Source organism: Peromyscus californicus, unplaced genomic scaffold (assembly GCF_007827085.1).
Source record: "Peromyscus californicus insignis strain IS unplaced genomic scaffold, ASM782708v3 Scaffold_7__1_contigs__length_154581171, whole genome shotgun sequence".
Lineage (NCBI taxonomy): Eukaryota > Metazoa > Chordata > Mammalia > Rodentia > Cricetidae > Peromyscus > Peromyscus californicus.
In genome coordinates this window covers 118587908-118611067 of record NW_026294595.1, presented here as the reverse complement: position 1 = coordinate 118611067, position 23160 = coordinate 118587908, and the positions used below count along the sequence as shown (strand labels likewise).

Sequence of the window (23160 nt, the reverse complement as noted above, 5' to 3'; positions counted from 1 at the left end):
TCAGTTGTCTGTACCTTCTTTGTGTAGGGTTGAGGCCTTGTGGGCTTTCCCCTGATCTGGTTTGGCAGGGCCATTGATGTAGTCCTTGTTCAGCTTACATTTGGGCATTCATGTAGTGAGACTTTATGGGTGTAGCTTCTGACATTACTGGTAGACAGAATCTCACGCACAGCAAACTCTTCTGGCTTTTACAGCCTTCCTGCCCCTTCTTCTACCTTGTGCTCTGAGCCTTAGGTGCTTTGTAGATGGGTCCATTGGGACTGAGCTCCATAACTCTGCATTTTGATTGGTTGAGGTTTTCTGTAATGGTCTCTGTTGCAAGGAGAAGTTTCCTTGATGAGGGGTGAAGACTGCTTATGAGGGAGGCCCTGAAGGAGGATGTGGGCAGTCTGGATATCAAGTCTAGAGTGTCACTTTTCAAAGAATACCCTCATAAACCCTCTGAACCTAGGAAGGAGCTTTTAGACAGTGCTGGAAGCATCTTGAAACATTCCACAGCTGATGCCTGTACCCAAGATGATGTTCAGTAGCAAGGCCTCCTCCAGCAGTGATAGCCAGGTGTTTCACTCCCTCGGTAAAGGGTGGGGTTCAAGGGATAGGGCCTGAAGGGCAGTGTCTTATTTGGGTTTTTCTTCCTCCCCGCTCCTCCTTTGAGACAGGGTCTCATGTAGCTCAGGTTAGCCTTAAAAGCTCTTGTTCTCTACCTCTTAAGTGCTGGAATTCCAGGCATACACCAACATGCTCCATTAGAAGAGTGTCTCCTGGTGGAGAATTCAAGAGAGGTTAGAGATTTCAACCACTCACGGATTTTTGAGGATAGGGCCTTCTAAGAATTTTGGCAAGGAGCATTTTAGGAGTCCATGGGGCTGGAAGAGCATAGAACAGCCAGTCCAAGAGGAATATGGTGTGTGTGAACCACATTGGTAATTTAATAGTCCTGCCTAGCCACATTAGAATAGGTCAAGAAGAAATGGTTGGAATGAATTTTAATGTGGTTGATATACTGTGCACCCCCAAAAAACTTACCTGGGGGTCAGAGAACAGAACAGCCGCTATATTAAACATAGAGGTTAGGCAGTGGTAGCACATGCCTTTAATCCTAGCATTCCGAAGGCAGAGATCCATCTGGATCTCTGTGAGTTCAAAGCCACACTGGAAGCATCCAGGCATGGCGACACACGCCTTTAATCCCAGGAAGTGATGGCAGGAAGCAGAAAGGTATATAAGGCGTGAGGACCAAGAACTAGAGCCTTTTTAAGCTTTTAGCTTTTAGCAGCAGTTCAGCTGAGATCCATTCGGATGAGGATTCAGAGGCTTTCAGTCTGAGGAAACAAGATCAGCTGAGGAATTGGCGAGGTGAGGTTGGATGTGGCTTGTTCTGTTTCTCTGATCATTCAGCGTTTACCCCAATACCTGGCTCCGGGTTTGTTCTTATTAATAAGACCTTTTAAGATTCATGCTACATTTGAACAGCATACTTCACCCAATTTATCCAAAGTTCTTGTCCTCTCAATTTGCATCCAGTATGTCGTTCTTGTCTACACTGAGTTTTTGAAACTCCGTGTAAACTTTTTGCTTGAAGTACATCACAGGTTGCAGGAGTCACATACAAGTTCTCAGGGAACATTGTGTCTGGACCATTCTGAATCAGGAAAGGAAATGTCTCTACAGCCTTCAGCTGCATATAAGCTTAAGAGGCCAACATGCCTCGCCTGTGTCTTTTAAACCCTGGTCAGTGAATAGCCTCCCAAGGTTGGGGGTGCATGGGAAAACCAACAACAGAAAAATGTGTCCTAAGAGTGAGCTCATGGGGTATTTTGTTTTATTTTGGCTCTGTAGCACTCAGGATTATATCTGGTATGTATAAGTCCACTATTAGTTGTGTGCATACATATTTCAATGAAATTCAGGGGGTGCCTACACACATACTCTTCCATTTTCTTGGTAATATAAGCTTTTAGGTCTTTAATGCTCGTGTGGTTATTTTTAAATCTACTGAGCTTTCCCAAGGTAAGAAGTTATAAAATAAGGTGCTCGTAGCAACCAGCTCGCCCACATCCCACCTTCCCCTTATTACGGTATCATGCTGAGTGCTTCCGCTTGTAGTGAAAATATTGTGACTACGAAGTAAAACTATTGTGACAAGTCAGAATTCAAGGTTGCTGTAGAAACCCTCCCATTGTCCCTGAAAGGTGGGCTTAGCTGAATTTGCCATTGCAGGCCAGTCTGTCTGTTTTAGTACATTTGGCCTTCTGTTTCAACTGTGGGGCAAATTTAGCTATAAGCCGAAGGAATTCCCCAGGCATTTTAGGTCATCTATCTCAGTTCACTCTTTTCTTGCCTGCAAAGCAGCATGAGTATCAACAGAGACTGGGGGTGGGGACGTTTAGGAGGGTTTTGTTTGTTTTTGACAGTGATGGTTGTGAGCAAGTGGTCTGTACCTAGGGAGTGAACAGGCTCATTCGGGGACACCTGGCCTGGCCATTCTGCTCCTAAAGCCAGTCACTACTTAAGCTCCATCCAGGGAGACTAGAGCTAGAGTGTTTGTCCCTGAGTGTGGGGAGCAGACTCCTAGTACCCTCCAACCTTTCCCAAGGCTTTGCATGTGTGGTTCTGCTCACTGGAGTTAGTGAAAAGTGACAGGCAGTCAGTGCCCATGGAGATGCTGAAGTAGAAAAAGGAATGTCACTGAGCCATGGAAGGTGAGAAGAACCAAAATGTTTCACTAGAAAAAGAAGAGAGAGAAAGAACCTCTGAGGAAAATCTGTTGTGCATAGTTTTACCTATCATTTTTGTTGTTTGTTTATTTATTTATTTTGAGGCATGGTCTAATTTAGCTCAGATAGGCCTCAACTTCTCTACAGAGTAGCGTATGGCCTTGGCCTTGCTGCCTTCCTCTCTGGAGCACCCTCAGGTTGTGCAGCGCCAAAGCTTGAACCAGGGCTTTGTGTGCGGTATCAGCTCTGTCAGCAAAACTACCTCCCTTCCCTGCACAGCTTGGTCTTGATGATTTAAAAAAGGAGGAGGAAGAAAGGACAAAGGCTAGCCGTAGCCCAATGGCAGAGTGCCTGCTTAGCATGGACTGAGCTGTGAATTTGATCTCTATTACCAAGAGAAAATGAGGATGTTTCTCTTAGCCTTGGCTGGGACTCTTTGGGGATGTGGACCCATCATTTATAAAAAAGCCCACTGTACCAGCCTACTGTTCTGAAGTGTGGAGCAGTTCTGCTTGCCTCTGACCAGGGCCACCTTTTGATGGACATTGTTGTATACCCCTTGTTTTGGGGTAGAATGTAAGCCCCTGCTCCTTCCCCCTTCAGGACCCTCAGACTGCGACAGCCCCCTCTTCCTACCCTACAAGACACTGGTCTCCACAGTTGGAAGCATGGTGTTCAGTGAAGGCGAGGCCCAGCGGCTTATTGAGATCCTGTCTGAGAAGACTGGAGTTACTCAGGACACTTGGCATAAGGTAGGCCACTGCAGGGCTGGCATGCATACCTTTCCCTCAGAGATCAGCATCTGGCTCAGTCCTGCCTCTGCCCAGGAGCTAGTTATCAAGCCATGCCCAGCTTGACAAACTGCAAAGAGAATGGCCCTGCAACAGTTTCCACTTCTTCTAGAGAATCCTGCCATTGTTGCCTGTGCTCAGGCCGCCTGGGTCAGCTGTCCGTGATCTGCCCCTGCTTGGCCGCCCAGAAGGCAGAGCAGGGCCTTGGGGTTGCATGTGCCTCTGGGCTTAGAACATAGGATCTGGCCCAGCTGGGTTGGGCCAAAGTACAAGAAAAGAAATCTGAACACAGTGTGTGACAGAGCCCTGTGACATGCCCCTTGTGCTACGAGGGCAAGTTCAAAGACTGATTTCTACTCTCTAGTGCCCCCGGCCAGTGAACTGTTCTAGGAAGTGAGGTATGTGAGGGTTTGTTCCTTAACTAGTTGGGATATAACTTTGCTGGTCAGTTCAGTGGCTGGAGACACTGGGGACAGCCCTTCCCTGGCTGTCACTTGGGGATGACATGCTCTGTATAGTCTCACTGATTCTGGGAGCTCCTCAGCAAGGAAGCACTGGGGGTGTTTCCTGGACATAAGTGTTGGAGGTCAAGGTAACTATAGTCCTAGCTTACCTCAGACCATGTCCTTAGAGTACAGGGTTCCTGTTCTAGCTCCCACACTGCAGCCAGTGGCCTGCAGTCTGCATGTACTGTCTTTAAGGCTGGAAATACCATGGTTATGAAAACTACCCCAAGCGTCCATGTATACAAGGTCTGGGAGTTCCTGAAGGCTGGGTGGCTTAGCAGGACTGTCAGTTCCCAGGGTTATGAAAACTACCCCAAGTGTCCATGTATACAAAGTCTGGGAGTTTCTGAAGGCTGGGTAGCTTATCAGGACCGTCAGTTCCCATGGCGGTGTCTAGAGTCAGATGGAGCCACTTACCTTGAAGACCATGCTACCTACCTGCGGTGCTCTTGTTTTACGGCCAGAGTGGGGGGAACTATGTCTCTTTCTGTTCTCCTTTAACATGGCTTTGTCAACATTTTTAGGCCACTCAGAAGGGTGACCCTGTAGCAATTCTGAAACGCCAGCTAGAAGAGAAAGAAAAGCTACTAGCTACAGAGCAAGAAGATGCAGCTGTTGCCAAGAGCAAACTAAGGGAACTTAACAAGGTACTGTCTAAAGTCAGAAGTGAGGCATCTCCTCCTCTCTGTTTTCTGATCATCCCCTGCCCCAGGGCCACAGCTGCCCTTTGGTCATCAGGACAGGCGGCTTTGACAGGGGCTTGTCTGCCTAGCATGTGGCTCTTACTAAGCCAAGAATATTTTGACTGAAGATTCTGTGCTGTCCATCCAGGTATGGTATTGGGGATCCCTCCCATGTGGTCTAAGAATACCTGCAGCTCAGCAGAGACCAGGAAGGACCTCAGATTGTGGTGGTTCCTAGAGTGACAAGTCATCCTTTGACTTAGTGCACTTAGGAAGGAGGAGGTGCACACTTAATCCAGGGTGGTTTTCGTGAGAACTGGGGCAGAGGTTGCTTTTCCTCCCTGTTTCTGACATCAGTGGAGTGATATACAGAGGAGTTCTTGGCTACCTGTAGCTGGCTGAAAGGTTTTGACTCTGAATGGCAGGTGGTTACGAGGCAGGCTTGGGGCATTGTTCAGGATATGCCAGGTGCCCAGGCATGGATAGTCATTCACTGCTAAACTAATTGGGGCCTCTCCCTTGCCTGTCTGCTTCTCCGAGGTGGGTGTCAGAGCATCCCAAGAAGATATGCAGGGCAGGGTGAGGGGAGTCTTCATGGGCCTGGTATCCTTTAAGTTAGAAAGTTGTCTCTTGGGCCAGGTGCTGTGGGTTTTCTCTTGCCCTCTCCCTGGATTCTGCCTTCTCCGTCCCAGGCAGCAGACTCAGGGAGATGGCCTGGGTCAATAAATACCTGACACTATCTTAGACATAGCCCTTCCCTTAGGTACTTCCCATCTGGTTACTTGAGGCAAACTAGAAATGAGGCAAATTGACTTTGTCCTAAATTCAGTGGTTGCCCCTCTGAGCTAGACAGAAAAGTTGGTTGAGAAACAAGCTAGTCACCCACCAGGGACCTCTCCTAGGGTTCAGTGGCCTTCTGTCCTACTTCCCAAGGTCTCACCACATGGCCTTTCCTTGAGCTGTCCGGGATTACTGGAAATGCAGCCTTTAACCACTTGTCCTGGCTTCCAGCAGCTGCATGCACCGTCTCCTCCTAATTCTGGGCACACTTCATGGTAGGGTTTTGGCCTAGGCTGCAGTAAGGGCGAGGGTGTTTATCCCAGGGAATTTGGCAGGGCCTCCCTCTTCGCAGATCACATGACTAGCATACCATCCTGGATCAGAGTCCACCGTTCTGGGGAGCTATTCTTCTGTACCTTCTGCCTTAGTTAGAGTTTCTATTGCTATAATTAAACACCATGGCCAACTCGGGAGGAAAGGATTTATTTCATGTTAGAACTCTGAATTCACACTCCATCACTGAGGGAAGTCATGAAGTGAAGTGAACTGAACAGGAACTGAAGTGAAAGCCGTGGAGGCTTGCTCAGGACTCCTTGCCCAGGGGCAGCATAACTGACAGTCTTCAAATGACTCCAGAGTATGTCAAATTGATAACAAAACAGAACAAAACCACCAACCCCCGATACCTTCTTTGTAAATAGAGAAGTCCCGATGGAAATCTGCTGACTCCCAAAGTCACAAACCAGAGGCTGCAGCAGTGTTGGCCCCTCTGGCGGGCTGGATGCTGCTTGGCTAGTTAGCTGTGTCTGTGCCCTTTAATTTAGAAAGGGCTTAAGGCAGGATGGATGAGGAGGTTGCAACCTCTGATAGAATGGGCTCTTTCCCATTCTGAAATCACATTCACCAAGGACAGGGTGGCAGGTATGAAGGAAGTAAGGCCTCTTAGACCTTACCTCTGTGCTGGCCACTCCATGTCCACGCTCTCCCTCAAAGGTGGCTATGTGATACGGTTTCAAAAACCACAATAACACCTAATTTCCAGACATATTCACTAGGTCTAGATTCATGTCCCATCCTCCTTTGGCTGAGGCAGTAGAATCTGTTCTTGGTATGGGCTGCAGGTCCAGAAGCCTTGATTTTTGTTACCTACCTCATCTTCCAGAGTGTGGGCCTGGCTCTGATCCAAATTTAATGCCAATGTCCAGCTATGATGCAGTCTCCTAACTGCATCTGGTTTCCTCTAAGCTCAGGAGGCCCAGGGCTGATCTCTGTTTAAACCTCTTTCATGCTTTGGCACTAGCTCCTAGTCTCCATCTCCAGATCTGCACCCTGAGAACTAGCCCTCTGCATCTGGCCTTCCCCTCTTCTCTGGATGGCTGCCTGTTACCAGTATACGCTACTCTTTCTTGCCTCCTCTGAGGGGCTCCTATACTTCCCTGGTGGGTTGCACATTTTCTTAATATCCTGTATGATTTTGGTTACCAGCCCTCAGAAATCTTAATGGAATTCTCACATGGAGGTGATCATTATAATTGCCACAGACCTATACTTGACAGACTGTGAGCCTTGTAGAGCAAACACTCTGACCAGCTTGGTCCAGCCTAGCAGGCTGTTTGTGAGCAAGTAGCCACTGAGGTCCTCGGCTGGCTTGCAGCTGAGGGAGGAGCTTTTGTTGGTACTTGTATCTTCCCTTTGTAAATAGATATTTATCATTTTGTCTGCTTTAATCTTCCTTATGCCCTTGAAATTGTGGACTATCATAGCCCAACAGAGCCAACATGTTTATGTCATTCTTGTGTTATATCTCCTAGCCCCAAACCAATGAGAAATTATATGAGAAAATGTTACTGAGCGTATGGGAGTTCTCCTTACTTACCTTAATTCTCACAGGAGCCAATGAGAGTCATAGGCTCTGTGTTTCACGTTCAGTCCCTTCTACATTTCATTTATTAATATAGGGACATTTTTATACTTGGAAAAGGAGTCTTGCTTAGTGATCTTTTTTGGAGTCATGCCAGAAGGCCTGGCCTGGATGTACTGAGAATGCTAGTTATCTGCAGAGTCTGCCACTCTCATGTGGAAGGTCCTGGCAGAGTTGGGCCCATGACCAGTGTGAGCAGTGTCTAAAGGAGCTTATGGGCTTGGGCATTCTTGGGAGCTCCATCCTAGCCCTTTTAAATGTTCAGGGCTCAGGTGTGGCTTTTTGAAGACTCCACGCCAAGGAAGGCGAAACTTTCTGGAAAACCATTCCAGCTGTTGTCTTGCCAGGCACCGTACTCTGGACTAGACCATTGTGTGTCCACTCCAGTGCCTGAGCATGAGGCCTTGTAAGATAGAGCTCTGCTCAGCTGAGGAGCCCAAGGCCTTCAGACACCAGCCAGACACTACTGGGTACTGAGCTGGGGTGGGAGGTAGTATGGTTCCAGCCTCTATCTGGCAGAAAGTCTGTGGACACCCTGCAAGTCTATGCAGGGGCCCACTAAGCCTGTGGAATGGCGCCAGGTCCCAAAAGAATGTGCCAACAGAGCACCAATGGGTGCTGGTGACAATACTCATCTTCCAGGCTAGACAGAACCAAACTCCGCTTAAAACATTACCCTTCCAGTGCTTTTCAGGAAAATAATCTGGCCCTGTCTCTGCCTGCCTGGTCAGCTCTCTCACTCCCACCCGCCATTTCTTCTTAGGAGATGGCTTCAGAGAAGGCCAAAGCTGCAGCTGGGGAGGCCAAGGTGAAGAAGCAGTTGGTCGCCCGGGAGCAGGAGATCGCAGCTGTGCAGGCACGAATGCAGGCCAGCTACCGGGACCATATGAAGGAGGTGCAACAGCTGCAGGGCAAGGTAGGCGCAGGGCAGGAGTAGGCCTGGGGAGGTGGGGGCGCAGAGAGTGAGGCTTGTGGCGACTCAGGAAGTCTGCCGGAGCTTGAATTTGCTGGATGTTCTTGTACGTGTCTGATGTTAATAACCAGGAAGGTTTAAAATATATTTTAAAGAGCACCTTTTCAAAAGAGCCTTGCATCAGGTGGTGCCTGAGGATCAGGCTTTCAGGCTCCAGGTGAGGCTGGAGTGATGCTGATTCTACTCTGTGTGGTTGGGAGGATCCCATAAAGGAGGAGACCTGAATATCCCTTTACCTGGGTCTGGAGACCAGCACTGGTGACTCCCTGTCTAGACTGGCCCTCAGTGTCAGAGCCTAACATTCATCTTCTGAAACCTGTGCTTGGCTCACTCTGGGCAGGACTGCCTCCCTGCTGCATGTCTCCCATGTCTCCCATGTGGGTTCAGAAGGCAGGAGATGAGCCCTCCTTGGGGTAGTTGTACTTTGTGGCCACGTGCTTTTTTTTCTCTCAGGATAGTACACCTGTGTGACCTCAGGTACGTGTACATACATCTGCGGCATTGGGTCGAGAGCAGTGAGGAGAGAGAAGAGATGTGTTATGGCTGATGGTGAAGGAGGTCCACACTTGTCCCTGAGACTCTGACACTAGAGTGGCTCTGTGCTTGGGCCCCTTGCTTAATGCACACTCCAGACTTGCCTTGGAGCAGATGTAGCCTCCAGACCTTCCACTCTGAGCTGTATGACCAAACTGGGCCAGCATCAGTTTTCTGTGTGTGGCTGATGTTCTTGTCGGTAACTTTTTAGATCCGCACTCTTCAGGAGCAGCTGGAGAATGGCCCCAACACCCAGCTGGCCCGCCTACAACAGGAGAACTCCATCTTGAGGGATGCCCTGAACCAGGCTACCAGCCAGGTGGAAAGCAAGTAAGTTGAGTGTCCCATGCAGAAACCGTGGTACCATGATCCCTAGGGCTTAGAACGTGGGTGCATTTAGTGGGTGTATTGTGGGCTATAGCAGATACAGTCTAGTGTCTTTCTGGGTGTGGGGCTGGTGATTCTCCTCTCCCCACAACCAGCATCTATGTGGGTTCTGAGCAGTTGAGTCTTTGGGCAGCTGGCCCAGGGCCCCTCATGTCATTGATGCCTCAGAAAGAGCCGATGAGTGCCAACCTGCTGCGCATCCTTGCTAGCATACATGGTATGGGGAGGGGGTAGTCACAAAGTATTAAAGTCAGATTAGTTCTGGATGAGAGTATAGGTGTTACAAGGACCTGCTGTGGTCTCAGTCCTCCGCTGGGAGGATTTGGGGGCTGAGGAACTCTGGCATTCTCTGTCATGTGGAATCTGCTGTCACTTTCTGGAGGAAGTTCTGAAGTTTGGGGAATTGTCACCAAGTGGCAGCTGCTGCCTCCCCTCAGTCCAGAAACTCCCCCGGTAGAGGGCGCACAGCAGCCAAGTGGCTTTTACCGGCACTGTCTCCATCTCCAAGTCCTAGCAGTCCCAGGAAGGTGCCACACCACCCTTTCCAGGTTACTTGGATTTCTGCACTGGACGGTGCTTGAACTAAAGGCTCTGTTGTATAGTCAATATAGTATATACAGTTAGGAAACCCTGAGTCAGAGAGGAGGGACCCCATCTGGAGCACAGCAGCTCTCAGCCAGGTTTTACACTTCTGTCTGTCCCCTTGTCTTGTCTTAGGCTTTCTGTGTGCTAGTGACAGAGGTAGACATTTGATTAGTCTCAAACTTTCCTTTCGGTAAGTTTCCTGAAATTCCAGAATGTTCTTATGGCCTGAGACCCACTTTAAAGTGCCAAACTGAAGGCACTTTGTTGTAAGTGCCTTGATCTCTAGCTTTGAGTGACCTCCCTGGTCATCTGCTGGAACAAGGAGCCAGGATAAGTGCCATCAGTGCCTTCAGGAGGCACTCTTCTAGCCTGGCCATTGTCTCCTCTGCCAGCGAAGTGAGACTCCTGGAGTTTGTGGGCTGCTGCCCAACACTGCAGGGGTGAGGGGAGGTGCCTTTGTTCTGTCTGTGTTTCCAATGGTGTCTGGGAGAGGCCTTTTGCTCTCTCTGGTTCACATAGTATATTGGCAACCCATTTTCAGTAAAACGCACACCAAAAGTCACATGGTTGACATGCAAAAGACTGTTAGATATGGACCTGAGACTTGGGCACTAAAATAGAAAAGGGCAGATAAGCCTGACCGAGGGACCAGTTGCCAGTCTCTATCACCTTCCTCAACTGGGGCTGGGGACTGTCTTGCAGGCAGAACACGGAACTGGCAAAGCTCCGGCAGGAGCTTAGCAAGGTCAACAAGGAGCTAGTGGAGAAGTCGGAGGCCTCCCGGCAGGAGGAGCAACAGCGGAAAGCTCTGGAAGCCAAGGCAGCCACCTTTGAGAAGCAGCTCCTACAACTGCAGGTGAGTAGCAGTGGTAGCCACCTCAGCGTCTAGTCACTGCCCACCAAACCTGACTGAATAGCAGGAACAGTGCCTGGTCATACTGAGTCATCCCTTTCCAGTCAGGACGAGCAGCTAGAGATGTAGTCAGTGTGTAGGGCTTAACCCTTGACCTTTGCCTTGTTAAGAGCAATAGTGTACAGTAAATGCGGTGTGCTAAGCATCAGTATAAGTGCTTAGTATCAATTAGCTGAGCTAATGTTGTAACCTACCCTATGAGGTAGGAGCTGTTGGCATCTGCCATTTACTCACAGGGATGCTTGTGACCCAGAGAAGTGAAACAACTGCTCAAAGTTTGCATGGCCAGGACATTGCAGAGTCCGAATCTGGATCTGAGTCCGGCTCCTGCAGCGCTGGAGTGGCCAATGAGCTAACTGCTGGAGATGCTGTGGCTTGGAAGCTGTTTCCCAAGGATGCCTAGTCTCTTTCAGAAAGAGGGAGGGAGGTTGTCCGCGTAGCATGCTGGGTAACACCCACAGGGCTTGAGTCAGCCTCCAGGCCTTATGGCTTCTGATGCTCCTAATAGCGTGTGTGAAGACAGATTGGCCTAGGCTGAGGCAGTCAGAACTGAGCCTTGCTTCCTCTCTGTTCCTGGGCCTGAGAGTAGCACCTGTTGTGCAGTGTGACTTTGAGGATGAACCGAAGGAAAGGGCTCTTTCCATTCTGTCCTTCCTTCACCTGCAGCTCCTTCACTGTGAGTCAACTAGCTGTTCAGGGCCCAGGGCAGGTGAGGCCTACTGGGTTGGTTCCCAGAGCATAGACATCAGGAGGTGGTCCTAACCCTGACCCAGAGACATCTCTCAGGCTTGGCAGAAAGGAAGTGTAAAATGTTTTTTTTTTTTGTTTTTTTTTTTGAGGGCATTGATGGTACTTGTCCTGGCTCCTTGTCCCAGGATGGACTGAAGTTTAAAGTCCCAGCAGTGTTTATGGAAGTTCATAACCAGTTGGCCTAGCCTTTCGGATCCTTTGATGTAATTAGCTGTGTTGACCACCTTCTTCCGGGCTAAAAGACTTGCTGTCTCCTAAGATGTATATGTGTGCTTTCTGTTAAAGTTTTAAAGTTTTTGATTTCTGTAGATGAATGGATTTCCTGTGATTGCTTGTTGTTGAAATGAGTACTGTAGTTAATGCTGGCCAGTCTCCCTGCAGTCTGGATTGGTTCTCCTCTTTAATGAAAAGAAAGACATAGACGGGCTGTGGTCTTCCTGCACAGGTGACATCTCCGTCCTGTTCCTGTCAGGACCGACACAGCAGTGAGCATAGTAGAGTCCCGGTAGGCTAGCAGGCTCCTGCTATGATGGAAGGGCAAAGGAGAAGCAGGCCTGCTCACTAGGAGGCGCTACTTTTGTGCCTTTTACTTGGAGCTGAGCCAGAGAAAACTTTACCCACCCTAAAGCCACCCCCACTTTCCCCTGGATAGTGTACACTTTTCTCCAGCTGAAGGGGCACATCCTTAGTAAGGGCTGCCCTATCACTGCATTCAGCTATAGAGGGAAGTTTCTGTCCTGCCTGGTCCCACAGCCATTCAGTTCCAAATAATACACAGAGGCTTATATTGATTATAAACTCTTTGGCCTATTGCTCAGGCTTGTAACTAACTAGCTCTTGCATTTAAATAACCCATAATTCTTGTCTGTGTTTAGCCATGTGGCTTGGTACCTTTTCTCAGAGTGACATACTCATCTTGCTTCATCTGCGTCTGGCTGCCTCTCCCTTTCCTCTTCCCAGAATTTTTCTAGTCTGGTCACCTCGCCTGCACTTCTTGCCTGGCTACTGGCCAATCAGCGTTTTATTAAGCCAACAGGAGTGACAGATCTTTGCAGTGTACAAGAGCATTGTCCCCCAGCATTTAGCCCAGTCTCCGTGGCTCTTACTGAAGTGGTTGGCCTAGTACCACCCTGTGCAGACACCCTGTGTCCTAGAAGAGAAGGGAAGTGGTGTTTTTAATTCTGTCAGCCTTTCAAAGGTTTGAGGCATGACTTGGAGTACCACTTTAGCTAACTAGAGTTATTGGTTGACTGTCCCCTCTCACCCACCCATGCCCCAGACTTGGGTTCTGCAAAGCTCTGTCTGGTCCTTTGTAGAATTCGGCCTGTCAAGTACTCCTTCCCTAGGAGCCTGGTGTATGAAAATGATTGACAGATGGCCTGAGGAGGATTGAGTGAGATCACTAGAGATGAGAAAGGCCTTTCTGCCACTGAGTGGGCAACAGAGAACATCAGGCACATCAAAGTTGTGTGGCTCTGAACAAGGGTGAGGTGGCCCTGTCTGTATTGACATGGAAGTCTTCGAGATGTGGACTAAAAATGGATTAGACATGGCTGAACACTGAGTTTTGTTTGGCTGAACTTGTAAGGGAAAGAGCTAGAAGTGCCATATGCCTTAAGTGTGTGCCTGCTTGTGTGCGGCCACTTCACGGGAGACCTGACAGCATGGGGAAGCTAGCTCCCAAGAGAAGGGCTCCCCTCTAGCAGTTGTCCTCGCTGAAGGGCTGCTAGCTGGGGAGTATGTATCCAGGCTTCGATTATCCAGAAATAATTACTCTGATCTATCGTGTGGCTCCCAAGGACTAACTTCAGATTATCATGCTTGGAGGCAAGCACCTTTACCTGCTGAACCATGTCACTGGCCCTCCATCCAGAGACCACAGTGAATAGGTTAGCCATGTAAAGAGCTTTGTTCTCTTCAACCCCCAAGCTTACAGGAGCTAGGCCTCTTCCTCTGCTTCTCACAGCCCTCTTCCCTCTGTACCTCCTCAGGCATCCCATAAAGAGAGTGAAGAGGCTCTGCAGAAGCGCCTTGAGGAGGTCACCCAGGAGCTGTGCCGGGCACAGACTAGCCATGCCAGCCTCCGGGCAGACGCAGAAAAGGCCCAGGAGCAGCAGCAGCGGGTGGCAGGTGAGTGCCGTCTTAGTGGCTCCTTGTGGTGGGGCCCAGATGAGTCTGCCCAGTGACCTTGTCTCATTGTGGGAACTACAGCATAGAGGGCCAAGACTGTCCACTGGGTACAGAGTAGAACCTGGAAGGATTAACCATGAGGTGAGGACATAGGGCACGGGCAGGGCCCACAAGGGCTGGATGAGGCTTAGCCAGTGCTGGTGAGGAGAATGTGACCATCAGTCACTTCCCCACCATTCCTCCTGAACACCCTGACATGGGCACTAGGTCACAGCAGTGCCTTCTGGACAGACAGTATGTGGAGGGACAGAAGGGACATACTTGACTTCCTGAGATAGAGGAAGCAACAGGACTGAGCCTGAGGATCAGCCTTAGGGAGAGATGGGGAGTGTCAGGCTCTGGACCATATTAGCTGTGGGACTTCTGAAATGACCATAGGAGGAGGCTGTCCCCCACAGAGAAGGTCAGGGCAGGTCCTTGGGGAGGGCACAGTCACTGGGTGTCTGACTTCGGCTCTCAGTGCTAGCTCATATGAGCCAGTGTTTGCTAGAGTGCATCTTGTGCAGCTTCCACTGAGTGTGCTTTGCTTGCTCTTAGTTTTCCGTCGGTGGGTAATTTACCTTGTGCTCAACAAATGTCACTGCCGCAGCATGCTTTTCTTTACCAGTCCACAAGAAGCTCCATGCGGAAATGGGTTTTAAGGCCTCTGGGCACATCGCACAGCCCAGAAGGGAGCCCCTGGTGTGCTGTGTGTGTTGGAGGAGGAGGCAGTGGCTGAGGTACCCAGCCAGGCATTTCCAGACCCTGACCTCTCTCCTTGTCCTTCTGCAACAGAACTGCACAGCAAATTACAGTCTTCTGAGGTAGAGGTAAAAAACAAGTGTGAGGAGCTGAGTAATCTCCACGGGCAGCTCAAGGAGGCCAGGGCAGAGAACTCCCAGCTCACAGAGAGGATCCGTTCCATCGAGACCCTTCTGGAAGCAGGCCAGGCCCAAAACACCCAGGTCAGTCACTTCTTAGGCCAGCCCAAGGTGAGGGTGGACTCTGCTGAGCAAAGGGCCTCCAACCCTGCCCAGTTCCTGCACGTGTGAGCCTCATGGAACCAAGGAGCTTTGTGTGTTTCTTTCAGGCCAGCCAAGCTGAGGCAGACCAGCAGCAGACTCGGTAAGCTTCAAGGAGGGCTCTAAGGAGCTGTAGGGCTCTAGCCCAGGTTGGCCATGGCCCTTGGAAGCTGAAGCTTTCACTGGAATGCTTGGGTCTTGCGGGGGAGGGGGAACCCTTTTTAGAGTCCCCCTTCTTAACCTGTCCCTTCAGTGACTTAAAAGACAGGAGACAGAGTTGGGTAAGGAACAAAGCCACCTTGCAAGAGTTTTGCATTAGTCTGCTTTCCATTGTTCCAGCAGAATATACGAGGCTGGGGACTCTTAAAAAGAAAAGGTACTTAGCTTGCAGATTTGGTATCTGGCCTCTGGTGAGGGGCTTCCTTGGCTATCACATCATGGTGAGTAGCACTATGGCAGGAGTCTATATCAGTTAATTGCTCGTGGTGAGACAGGAAGCCAGGGTCAAGCTTATTGTTTATAACAGCTTGCCTTTATAGAAATCAGTTCCTTTTTAGGTCAACACTCCCATGACTGAACTACCTCCCCCTAGGCCCCGCCTATTAAAAGTTCCACTCCTTAACACTTGAGGCTTCCAGAGCACAAATCCCTGGATGAACACAGCAGCGAAGCTGTGCTGCCACTCTCCAGGAGCAAATTTAGCTGTGTAAAAGAAAGACTTCCCCCTAGCTCCAGCGGTCCAGAGGTGCTCTTAGTTTCCGCAAGGTGAGGGGTTTTTAAGGCTCGAGGTCCAGAAGTCAAATGAGGAAGTGGATGCTGAACTCCCTTTCTGTTGGAGTAGTCCAGAGCACATTACAGACCTCATTTCCTTTATGAGGTGACTTCCTTGCTGGCCAGACTACTTCCCCTCAGTGTCAGTAGCTACACAGACCCACACCAGGCCATTCTCAGGGCTGTTTATTTGCTGGTGCTAAGGCCAAAATGTCTGGATGGGCCAGCTCCAATCAGGCTCAAGTCCTTTTGACCAGTGCCTCTGGGGCAGATGCCCACAGGCTTGGGATGTGAGTGCTGGCTGCCATGGTCTAGAACCCCAGAGCAGCGACGTGAAGGAGGGGCATGAAGGATGGTCTTCATCTCCCCGAGTACTGGCAAGTGTCCTAGGATAGCACTCAACAAATCCCTCATTCTGGCTGTCGCTGCCAAAGAGTTGTTTCCCCATGTGCTTTGCAGCAAATGCAGCTCCCTAGCCGCAGCCTGTCTGTCCCCAGGTATCCACCGCGCTCTGGAACTGGGTGGGGGTGGTGTTAAGAAGGAAACTAGGAACCCACCTGAAGACTCAGAAACCAAGTCTTCCCACCTCCTTTCTCAGAATACGTGGGTAAACATCACATCTCCTGATGCTATTTATAAGGTGGAGAGATTGTGTTCATTCAGGGCTTTCTCTTGTGTTTTAAGATCAGATTTTTGAAGCCTGGCATGATAAGACATACCTATAATTTTAATACTTTGGAGATTGAGGCAGGAGGATTACAAGTTCAAGGACAGACTGGCCTATAAGACATTGTATCAAAACAAACCACCTCAGATATTTGTATCACACAGTAAATTGCTAAGATAACTAAGTCACATTCCAAATAAGACTTGTTAATGTCTTGCCTGGTGTTGGTACATCTAGCAGGAACTGGTTGATTACCTTCTGAAACAGTGTATCTGTAAGTTGCCTGGGTGGGGCCATCCTGTTCTGAGCTGAAGTGTCAACCCCAAATGTTCTGGAACTTGATAGCAACTGCCAAGGAGGTTATGTCGGTGTGTCCTTGCCACTGATCTGCATTCTCTGCTTCTTCAGGGTCTTGTCCTGGGCATGCTTGAGGTGTTCTGCCGGAAGAGACTCTTACATAATGCTGGCATTAGAGGGAGTAGCTGAGGGATCCCAGTGGAGCTTTGAGGGTGGAATCAAGGTTCCTTGGGCCTGAAACCCATAGCCACAAAGCCCACTAGGATCTTCAAAACCAAGTCTGCTCTATTCAGAAAGAGCAGGAAGCTGTGCTAGGCAGAGGCCGTTATTAGTCAGGGTGGTTAGGATGGCCATGTGTTCAGCCTGTGCTGACTTTATAGCTGATGTTAGTGTGAATTAGAATGGTGGTTTTCAGAAAGCTTTGTCCTTGGCCTCCCAGAAGAAACGTGCATGTGTGTTCTCCTCTAGCTGACATTGGCACTCAGACCCCTGCACCCCCTGCACCCCTAGACTGGTGGCAGCTCCCTCTGCCAGGCTTTCCCGGCATCTCAGAGTTGCTCAAGCTGCTGGTTTAGAATGTCATTGATGTCTTAGGATTCTATTGCTGTGGAGACACCATGACCACAGCAAGTCTTATAAAGGAAAACTTTAATCGGGGCTGGCTTACAGTTCAGAGGTTTAGTCCATTATCATTTTGGTGGGAAGCATGGCGGCATGCAGACAGACATGGTGCTGAAGAGGTAGCTGAGAGTTCTACCTCTGGATCTGCAGGCAACAGAAAATGACAGTGACACACTGGCCAGACTTGAACTTCTAAGACCTCACAGCCCACCCCTGAGTGACATGCTTCCTCCAACAAAAGCCACACCTACTTCAGCAAAGCCTCACCTCCTAGTAGTGCCACTCCCTATGGGCCCATGGGGGCCATTTTTATTTAAACCACCACAGTTGACCACTTCTGGACTTGGAGTTTCACATATCTGAGTCGTGCCATCTAGTGCAGAAAGTATCACATTAAGATGTCCATTTGAGGCTCGACCCTAAGAGCCTTGAGTATAGCTTTTACTTCTGTATGGTGAAGGTCAGTGGAGCTTACTGGAGAGTACTGGAGAGATGGGACTTAACCATCCTCCAGTGTGATGGGTTGTCTTCAACTAAGTCCTCAAACCTCAGTCCCAGAACTAAGGAGAAGGAGCTTGTGAGTCTCGGAAGAGTCAGAAGTCAGTGGGCCTTTGAGAGCTGCTAGAACAGTGGTGCCCAGAGTCCAGTGAGGAAGGCACAGCACTGCCCTGAGTCCCGAGCACAGTTCTAAGGGCCAGGCATGCACCAGGGAGAAGGGTCAGCTGGCGTAGTCTGTGGTGCCAAGGTAGGGCGATCTTAAAAACCTTACTTCTGACTCTCACCCGGGTCTGTGCCCTGACTCCTGGCACTTAGGTGAGTGGAGAAAGGCTAGGCAGTGAGGTAGGCTGTTCTGAAAGCTTATGCCCAGGCTGATGGGAGGGACGGCAAGCTGGGCCAGGTGCCCAGGCAGAGACTGAAACCTCCCCCTCCCCGCCCCTGCCCCAGTCTCAAGGAGCTGGAGTCACAGGTGTCGTGTCTGGAGAAGGAGACCAGTGAGCTCAAGGAGGCTATGGAGCAGCAGAAAGGGAAGAACAATGTGAGTAGAAGGTGCCTGCACTGGGGTGGGAGGAAGGGGGAGAGGAGCTATGGGCTGTGTCCTCCCGCAATCACCTGCAGCCTTTCCCCCAGCTCCTTTCCCATTGTTTGTGCTAAGCCTCTCTCCTGGCTCTCCACTACCCACACAGTCCACGACTGTCCCACAGCAGACTGACTGCCCAAGCATGGAGCCACCTCTGGGCTGGGCTTGCAGTGTGCTGGTTGGCCTGGCTCAGGACTTGTGATCCCTCTGAACAGTTCAGGGTAGGGAGGGTAATGCTAGAAGACAGGAAGGAGCTATGTTGAGCAGGTGACATACCTCTCCACTGAGGCCGTGCTTGCATTTATCTTGTCACAGTGCCCCATAGAGAACAAGGCTTCCCAGGGGAGTCTCTGGGCCAGAACTGTGCTGGGGCCATGCTTTCTGTTTGGGAGGCAGGAAAAACCCTTTCCCTCTGAAGAGAGGCTAGCTCCCCACTTCCACTTTCCTGAAAATGGCAGGCCGTTTTACCCTGTGCTTTGACCATTCTGCTTCTGGCCACAGTTCCTGTCTTTGTATTGAGCACCTGCCCTGAGAGGCCATGTAGACCTATAGGTCTATAGACCTATAGAGGTCTATAGACCAAGGAAAGGATACCTAGTCCCTGGCAGGCCCTGTGAGATGCCCTGGTCTGGGCCCTGCCTTTGCTGAGACCAACTTGAGGCAGCAAGTGGGGACCGTGCTCTAATTTCTCTGGTTCCTTCTAGGATCTCCGTGAAAAGAATTGGAAGGCCATGGAGGCACTGACCTTAGCTGAGCGGGCCTGTGAAGAGAAGCTGCATTCTCTGACCCAAGCCAAGGTAGGAGTACCTGTCTGTTCTGAGTTCTTTGGTCAGGCCAAGACTGGAGCAGCAGTACTGGTCTGCTTTAGCAAACACCATGAAACACAAACCATGGACAGGCTAGCCTTGGCCTCAGAGTGTCTCCTGTGTCCACCTCAGTGTCCCCCAAGCTCCTGTCTCTCCTCTTTCCTTCCCTTTCTCCTGCTTTCCTTTTCATTTTTCCTTAAGATGGAGAGAAGAAATCTGTGCCCTTGATGCCTCTCCTCTGTTGAGAGGAGTGCAAACTCTGAGCAAGGCCAGGGTTTGCAGCTTAGAGATTTTGTGCAGTTTTCATCCTGGCCTAGGTCGAATATTCTTGCCTGTTTCTCAGGCCCCCTGAAATTACATTACATCTCAGGGAAATGATCTTAGCAGTGAGCATCTGGGCAGTAGAGTCCTCGAGGGCCCTTGGTTGGCCAGGAGCCAACATGGAGTCTCATCCCCAGCAGTGGTGACACCTAAAGCTCCCTGTGCACCTGTGCTCACCACACGTCTCCATCCCACGTGAAAGGCTGTCTCCTGCCAGCGTCACTTAATGGAAGGAGTGTACGTCCCCATAGGACAAGCTTTGCAGTGACTCTCTCATGGTTCTCCCAGGAAGCCTGAGGGTTCTCCAAAGGAAGACTTGGGGAGGGCTAGCCTTGGCCACACTGCAGTCTTAGAGCTGCAGTCAGATTCCTGGAATCTTGGACTTTTAGTCCTAGAAATGACCCCTGACCATCTGGCCCGTGTTGTGGCCTGAGCTGTTATCTGACTCGATTGTGGCTACACAGGCAGATAGAAGTAGAGGGTCGCCTCACATGTCATACTGTTTGCTTTCATGTATCAGGTGTAGATAGACAAAGTGCTGCTCACAGGGTTGGGGGCCTTGCCACCCCAAGCCTCAAGTCATGCCCAGTGGTGTGGAACTGCCAGTGGGTTCAGTCTGTCTCAGTTTTAAACGAAACTTTTCTTTTAGGCCAAAGTCCCCTGGAGCCATTCCACAGATTTCTGTCCTCAGGGGCATGAGGCTGTCATCCCTGGGCTTTGTTGCATGGCTCCTGTAGTTCTTCTCTGGCCTTTCCGGATGTCATGCTTTGAGTAGGGGCTGCTGGCTCCCTCTGGAGGGCCAGTGCAGAGTGTCAGGCTTGGGTCACCTTCACTGCGTTCCTTAAGTTGGTTTAGCTCTGCCTGGTGGGAATTTGATCCCCTTCTCCTCCTCCTTTAGCTGGAGGTGAGCCTCTTCGGCCTCTGTCCCTGTCTCCCACTGGCCCTAACCCTGGTGCCTGCTGGGGATGCCCTGTTTCCACCTTCACAGTTTCCATCTGTTAGGACACCATGCATCTTCTAGCATCTTCTAGCCTCTTCCTGCCCCCACCCTGCCCCAGCTGTGCATTTCAGCTTGGTCCTTATACATGTGTGTACATCTTTGCACACACAAGCTGGAAAGGGCAAGGTTATGGGACCTGAGTGTGCTGTTCACACAAATAATCAGGGGCATGGACCAAACAGCATAGCCTCCTTTGTCCTGTCCCTCCCATAGGGGCACAGGCTGCCTGAGTGCTGCCCTTCTCTCTCCCACCCTCCAGGAGGAATCAGAAAAGCAGCTCCGTTTGGCTGAGGCCCAGACCAAGGAGGTCCTGCTGGCCTTGCTCCCAGACCTCTCCATTTCAGCACACCAGGTAGGAAGAAGGATGACTCCCCAGGTCCCCACTATTGTCAGGGAGCAACCTGGCCCCACCATGCCTTTTTCCTTGCAGAACTATGCTGAATGGCTGCAAGAAGTCAAAGAGAAGGGCTCTGAGCTGCTGAAGAAACCACCTGCTGCCCTAGAGCCCTCCTTGGTGAGTGACGCTGCTGGGCATGGGTCCTCCTCTGGCCCCTAGGAATCAGGAGCCCAGTTTTTTCAGTGAGTCATCAAGAGAAAGGACTAACCAGACTCCTGATCATCCCTCTGCCCTCAGGACATAGTCTCTAAGTTGAGGGAGGCCGAAGAGACCCAGAACTCCTTGCAGGCTGAGTGTGACCAATACCGCACCATCCTGGCGGAGACGGTAAGCAGCCAGGACTAACCTTGGTGGTGACTGGCTTGGTGTTCCTAGGGCACTGCCAGGAAGAAGAGCTTGGAGTCTTTAGGGCAGGAGATAGCATGGTTCTGTGTGACCTCAAGTAGCCCCTTTGCATCCTCTGGGCCTCATTTTTTAGCTGAATGGTAAAAGGTCATAGACAAAGCTCTTGGGTCTTTGTTTTTTTAAGTCGAGAACAAGGGTGGGTTTAAGGTTTGGGGCTAGGAGAGATGGTGACAGTAGGGATGCCTGGGCAAGCAGGCAGGAAAGGACAAGGTTGACCTGGAGTAAATGGGGTTGAGCCCTCTGATTCCAAGAACAGTAGGAGGGCTATAGACCTCATTTCCTGGGAAAGCCCTGCCAGGCCAGCTTCTTTCCCCCATGACAGCCAGTCTACAGTCAGTGGGGCAGAGTAGTGCTTCTGGGGGTCAGGAAGATACAGTGTATGTTTCTGGGGTCAAGCTAAGGAGGGAGAGGGCCTGCCTCAGTGTCGCCTCCCCTCCAGGAGGGTATGCTCAAAGACCTGCAGAAGAGTGTGGAGGAGGAAGAACGGGTGTGGAAGGCCAAGGTGGGGGCTGCTGAAGAGGAGCTCCAGAAGGTACGGCTTCCCCAGAGCCCGGTGGGCGCCACAGCATGGGTGGGCACCCGCGGAGTCTTCCCCCAGATTCTCATGCCTGATGGGTCTTCCCCTCTGTAGTCACGGGTCACAGTGAAACAGCTGGAAGACATTGTAGAGAAGCTAAAAGGAGAACTGGAAAGCTCAGATCAGGTATGTCGTCTGCCTCTGTTCTGAGGGTTGCTTTCTGTTCTATAAATTTGCTGGTCGTGTTCGGACAGTCATGCAGAGATTGCATGGGTCCTTGTTTTTTTCCTCATGGACCACATGTCCAAGGAGGCTGTCGCTCTTCTGAGCAAGGGCTTTGTCCTGTTTAGCCTAAGTGATAAGCTTTTGCAGCCTGAGTGGCCTGAGAGCCATGGGCTGTGCAGCTCTGCCCAGCGGTGGCTTTGCTTATAGACCCTAGAATTCTGACGTGCTTCTGGGGGCTTGCTGCTCTTCAAGCCACTGCAGCAAGCCTTGGCCTTTGGAAAGGTGCCTTCTGTTCTAAGCTTTGCCAGTCCGTCTGAGAGCTGCTCACCCACTCCTCCTGGAGCCTGAGGACTCTTGAGGACCCAGCAGGACTGGAATTTGGGTTTGATGTTCAATGGGGGGCTCTCTTTCCCCATTTCTGACCTCAGTTTACCCAGTAGCATATTTACCCTTACGAATTTCAGGGCCAGCCAGACTTGGCACCTATCATTCCCACTCTGTATAATTAGGGCCCCTGTTGGCAACTGAGAGGCTCTGACCAGTGCCCATGTCTGTCCCTGTCCAGGTGAGGGAGCACACTTCGTTTCTGGAAGCGGAGCTGGAGAAGCACATGGCAGCTGCCAGTGCAGAGTGCCAGAATTACGCCAAGGAGGTGGCAGGGGTGAGTGAATCCACCATTCCAAGGTCTTGGTCCCGAGTGGCCTCTGCCCCATAAAGCCTAGGTTATTCCCAGGGGTCCTTCTTTACTGTTTGAGAGCCTGTCAATAGGAGCCGTAGAAGCTCACTTTTCTGACTTTCCCCTGAAGTCCCACTGGTGCCCCTTTGGACTGACAGTCCCCAGGTGTCTAGGGGCAGAGCCTTGTTTGTGAGAGTAGCACTTCCTGCTCTGGCTGGCCCTTCAGCATGTGGCCTCTCTGCCAGGCTTGCTGCTGTCGGTTTTAGCTGGGACTGGATTCAGTCTGCTGCTGACTTCTGATTTCAGGAGCGGAGCTCCCAAGCCTGGTACCCGCAGTCTAGTTTTGGTTGCAAACCTGTGCTCTTTAACAAGAGACGGTGGGCAGGTGTTTCTGAAGCCTGGGTGTGCCATCGTTCCTAAGTCAGCTGACAGGAAATGTCAATCTCCCGGGCTTGGGGTCCATCTCAGGGTAAGGTACAGGCTTACTGGAATCGGTTTTCATTTTTTTTTCGCCTCTGCTCCTCACCTTGCTGTTTCCCCTGAAGTTGAGGCAGCTTCTGTTAGACTCTCAGTCTCAGCTGGATGAAGCCAAGAGTGAAGCCCAGAAGCAGAGCACCGAGCTTGCCCTGGTAGGTTGGCTTGTGTCCT

The 23160-nt window shown here is 50.6% G+C and overlaps 1 protein-coding gene across 3 annotated transcripts in view; it reads left to right on the top strand.

Moving 5' to 3' along the window:
- Rrbp1 (ribosome binding protein 1) overlaps nucleotides 1-23160 on the top strand; it is a 65749-nt gene that overhangs the window by 37658 nt on the left and 4931 nt on the right. For all 3 annotated transcript variants that reach the window (XM_052726647.1, XM_052726645.1, XM_052726646.1), the window contains exons 3-19: nucleotides 3321-3469; nucleotides 4539-4661; nucleotides 8162-8314; nucleotides 9117-9235; nucleotides 10580-10733; nucleotides 13532-13670; nucleotides 14505-14674; nucleotides 14800-14834; nucleotides 18033-18123; nucleotides 18870-18962; nucleotides 20552-20644; nucleotides 20723-20806; nucleotides 20927-21016; nucleotides 21534-21626; nucleotides 21726-21797; nucleotides 22402-22497; nucleotides 23058-23141. In XM_052726647.1, coding sequence (XP_052582607.1) covers nucleotides 3321-3469; nucleotides 4539-4661; nucleotides 8162-8314; nucleotides 9117-9235; nucleotides 10580-10733; nucleotides 13532-13670; nucleotides 14505-14674; nucleotides 14800-14834; nucleotides 18033-18123; nucleotides 18870-18962; nucleotides 20552-20644; nucleotides 20723-20806; nucleotides 20927-21016; nucleotides 21534-21626; nucleotides 21726-21797; nucleotides 22402-22497; nucleotides 23058-23141 — 1838 coding nt within the window. The remainder of the gene's footprint in view (nucleotides 1-3320; nucleotides 3470-4538; nucleotides 4662-8161; nucleotides 8315-9116; nucleotides 9236-10579; nucleotides 10734-13531; nucleotides 13671-14504; nucleotides 14675-14799; nucleotides 14835-18032; nucleotides 18124-18869; nucleotides 18963-20551; nucleotides 20645-20722; nucleotides 20807-20926; nucleotides 21017-21533; nucleotides 21627-21725; nucleotides 21798-22401; nucleotides 22498-23057; nucleotides 23142-23160) is intronic.